The following is a 4,599-nucleotide window of genomic DNA, read 5'->3' as shown; positions in this document are numbered from 1 at the left end:
AAATAACTAAATAATATATATTATTTTTTACATAAAATTATAATAGAAAAAAAATATACATATAAAAATGATTATAATTATATAAAATATTAATTAATAAATAGCAAATGAACCGAATACGAACCAAACTCGAGCTTGAAAATATACTCACGAGTCAAACTAAACTCGAGCTGAAAATATACTCACGAGTCAAACTCGAGCTTTGAAACTCGAGCTCACGAGCTTGAGGTCTGTGTAAGTTAAACAAGCCGAGCTCGGACTCGCCTCCACTTGTTTGCACCCCTGATCGACATTTGCCCTAATAAAAGAAGGAGAATAGCGTGAGCTACGTACAACAAACAAAGCAGAAGTCTTCTATTGAGGCTAACCACATATGTCAACAAGTAACAAAATCGGGTTAAAGGATTCCAATTATTCCAAAATTCCCAATCAATCAATCTTGCCTTTGCTTCTCAACTTCAACTTGGTTTGGTTGCTGATTCGGTCTCATCAAGTTTTTAATTCAATTCATCCTAACTAACACTCCGTCGATCATCCAGCTTATTTAGCTTCCGAACCCTAAAATTACGTACATCTAGGGTTTTGAAATTGGGGATAAATCGGATTGGATCGAGGATGAGCTCACAGAAGAAGAAGAATATCCAGATAGAGGCGTTTAAGCACCGGGTGGTGGTGGATCCCAAATACTCCGAGAAGACGTGGAACATATTGGAGCATGCGATTCACGAGATTTATAATCATAACGCCAGTGGCCTAAGTTTCGAAGAGCTTTACAGGTTTAGATTATTATTATTATTATTATTATTATTATCATTATCATTTAGAGACTTCTATTCATGTTGATGCCATTAGGGCTTCAAAGTTTGTATGTGAATATGGTAACATAACTAATGTTTTGTTTTGAAAGAATTAGCATATATACATCTTATTATAAAATGTGAATCTCTTATATGATTTTGGTGTGTTAAAGCTTGATAACCTTCTGGTTTTGTTCATCAGCAATGTATATTGCATATATTAGATGTTATCTTCCATTTCTTATTCCTTATCAGCCATGGCTTGGTTTTAAAATTGCACTAATCATATCGCATCACTGCACATAATGCGTTGCGTTTACATGCGTGCAACATGGAATTAGTACTCGGGTTGGACCTCTTTAACTGGAAATTAGGTCGGATCTTTTAATTAAGAAAGGTGATACTTACCTGGAGATGATAAGAGACTATTGGAGAGTCGATGAAGAAGGTTGGAGGACGGACACGATGGCTGGAAATAAGATTGCTATAGAAACCCTAAAATTCTTTTATATATAGTTTTAAAATGTTAATTAAAGTCTACGCATAATGTACTTGTATGTAAAGCTTGTTTTGTGGTACCGGCTATAGCTTTAATTTGTATTTATTTATCTAAATTTCTTACCTTTAATTGTTTAAAAGTTAACATATTAAAAGATTTTGTATAATTAAATTTTTTAGTATTGTTCTAACATCGGATTTTATGACCAAATGCATTGGAGCTCATTGCGCAATTTAAAACCAAGAACCGTGGTTCAGTCGATAGTATTGACAGTTTGATATAATCTCTTTCTTAAAGCTACAAAACTGCATTAGCGATCACTTTAATTTTGAGATGATAATTTTTCACTTTTAAGTCTAAATTGGCGGATACTAATATTTTTGGACCTTTTTGCTATGAAAAATGGCACACGTTGCGTCATCTACCTGCACCGTGGCTCATTGTTGAGCAGTCACAAATAATACTGAGTGTAGTTATAATATGTTAATGCCCATATATGTTTTGTTAGTTTCTAGTAATTAATCTGGTATATTTCATGATAAAAATCAATCCTAGTTGCTGTTATTATTTTGATACATTTTGTTTCTTATAGTGACTTAAGTATTTAACTATTTAACATACTTATTTATTTTGTTATGGGATATGTATGTTCAGGCATGCATACAATATGGTCCTGCACAAATTTGGGGAAAAGCTATACTCTGGACTCGTATCAACAATGGCAGTTCATTTAAAAGAAATAGCTGCAGCAGTTGAAGCATCTCAGGGACCCTTGTTTCTAGAAGAACTAAACAGGAAATGGATGGAACACAACAAAGCATTACAAATGATACGAGACATATTAATGTACATGGACAGAACATACATTCCTAGTACACACAAAACTCCAGTTCACAAGCTTGGTCTTAACCTATGGCGGGATAACATTATCCATTCTGTTGACATCCAAACAAGGCTACAAGACACACTGCTTGAAATGGTGCAGAAAGAAAGAAACGGGGAAGTTATCAACCGAGGTTTAATGAGAAACATAGTCAAAATGTTAATGGATCTTGGTCCTTCAGTCTACCAACAAGACTTTGAACAACCATTTCTTGATCTTTCTGCCAATTTTTATCGAGGCGAATCTCAGCAGTTTATCGAGTGTTGTGATTGTGGTGAGTATTTGAAGAAAGCTGAGAAACGTTTAAATGAAGAAATCGATCGGGTGACACATTATTTAGACGCGGAAAGTGAAGTGAAGATAACAAATGTGGTTGAAAAGGAAATGATTGAAAGTCAAATGAACCGTTTAGTTCACATGGAAAATTCGGGTTTGGTTAATATGATTATGGACGATAAGTACGATGACTTAGCCCGGATTTACAATCTGTTCCGCAGGGTGCCAAACGGGTTAACGTTAATACGGGATGTGATGACTTCTCACATTCGGGAAACGGGCAAACAACTGGTGATCGACCCGGAACGGGTTAAGGATCCGGTTGAGTTTGTACAACGTTTATTGGAAGAAAAGGATAAACATGATAAGATCATTAATCTCGCGTTTAACAACGATAAGACGTTTCAAAACGCCTTGAATTCTGCGTTTGAGAATTTTATTAATTTGAACGCACGGTCCCCGGAGTTTATCTCTTTGTTTGTAGATGACAAGCTTAGAAAGGGGTTAAAAGGTGTAAGTGAAGAAGATGTTGAGGTTGCATTAGATAAAGTAATGATGTTGTTCCGTTATCTACAAGAAAAAGACGTGTTTGAAAAGTATTACAAACAACATTTGGCAAAACGACTTCTGTCGGGAAAAAGTTTATCTGAAGATGCAGAGAGAAGTTTAATACTGAAACTAAAAACCGAATGCGGGTATCAGTTTACTTCAAAGCTAGAAGGTATGTTCACCGACATGAAAACCTCTCAAGACACAATGCAAGGGTTCTATGACTCGATGGGACCCATGTTAGCCGATGGTCCAACACTCGCTGTTCACGTTCTCACAACCGGGTCTTGGCCAACTCAATCAACCACCACCTGCAACCTTCCACCTGAAATCCTCACAGTGTGCGATAAGTTCAAAACGTATTACCTCGGGACCCACAACGGGCGTAGATTAACATGGCAGACAAACATGGGATCTGCAGATATCAAAGCAACTTTTTCAAAAGGCCAAAAACACGAACTGAATGTTTCCACCTATCAAATGTGTGTTCTGATGCTTTTCAACAATGCAGACGGATTGAGTTACAAAGAAATTGAGCAGGCGGTCGAGATTCCTTCGGTTGAACTGAAACGGTGCTTGCAGTCTTTAGCCTGTGCAAAGGGAAAGAATGTTTTAAGGAAAGAACCGATGAGCAAAGACGTAAGTGAAGATGATGAGTTTTTCTTTAATGAAAAGTTTTCTAGTAAGTTCTATAAAGTGAAGATCGGGACGGTGGTGGCACAGAAGGAATCAGAGCCCGAAAAGCAAGAAACGAGGCAGCGGGTGGAGGAGGATAGGAAGCCACAGATCGAGGCAGCGATTGTTAGAATTATGAAAGCTAGACGGGCGTTGGATCATAATAATATTGTGGCGGAAGTTACAAAGCAACTGCAGTCAAGGTTCTTGCCGAATCCTGTTGTTATAAAGAAACGAATCGAGTCACTTATCGAGAGGGAGTTCTTGGAAAGGGATAGAGATGATAGAAAGTTGTATCGATATTTGGCTTGATTGAAATGCTGCAAGGTGATTTCGACTTATTTTTTGTGGTTGAAATTATGATTATCGTTATATTATGCAGTTTTAGTTTGGATTTGGTACTTTATATGGCCTTCTATTTTTTTTCTGGTTTTTATACATGTTTAGATCAAAACTTTAATTTTTTTCCAAATACTACAAAATTTTATGTGCAAGGTGAAAGAGGTGGCTTCAAAATGGCCATTTTAGTACATATGCACCAATTGGTGATGGTGCAATCTGATTGCATACTGATAACCATGGTCTTTAGGCTTTTGGTAATTTGTATCCTACACTTTGAGTTGTCAAATCCATCCTTTTCAATGATTCTTCTGCTGAAAATATAATTGATACGCTTTGGGCCCCAAAGTTTGGGGTACAACGGCTGTCTGCACATGAAGTTTGGAGGACAAAAGAGAGAAGATTTTGTATATATGATAATACTGTGACTAGCCAAAGACCTTTTGGTCCAGCGGCACCCCGGGTTTTCCCAAAACTTTCATCGGGGAGGCCCGGGTTCGAATCCTGGTTTGCAAGTCAGGGGTTTTTACGAGATTTTCAGTTTCCTCTAAGAATGGTTTGGCGTCATCCTCGAGCGTCAA

At 37.1% G+C, this 4,599-nt stretch overlaps 1 protein-coding gene across 1 annotated transcript; it reads left to right on the top strand.

Moving 5' to 3' along the window:
• Positions 1-530: 530 nt before the first annotated feature.
• On the top strand, positions 531-4,133 carry LOC143555314 (cullin-3A-like). Its single transcript, XM_077044886.1, has 2 exons — positions 531-776; positions 1,951-4,133. Exons 1-2 carry the CDS (start codon positions 616-618, stop codon positions 3,989-3,991), a joined length of 2,202 nt encoding a protein of 733 aa, XP_076901001.1. The 5' UTR covers positions 531-615; the 3' UTR covers positions 3,992-4,133.
• The last annotated feature ends 466 nt before the right edge of the window (positions 4,134-4,599 follow it).

Source organism: Bidens hawaiensis, unplaced genomic scaffold (genome assembly GCF_021521415.1).
Source record: "Bidens hawaiensis isolate Kalapana, Puna unplaced genomic scaffold, B.hawaiensis_p1.1 tig00018044_1, whole genome shotgun sequence".
In the NCBI taxonomy this organism is placed as follows: Eukaryota; Viridiplantae; Streptophyta; class Magnoliopsida; order Asterales; family Asteraceae; genus Bidens; species Bidens hawaiensis.
The sequence above is the reverse complement of the archived record's forward strand: the minus strand, read 5'-3'. Positions and strand labels throughout refer to the sequence as shown.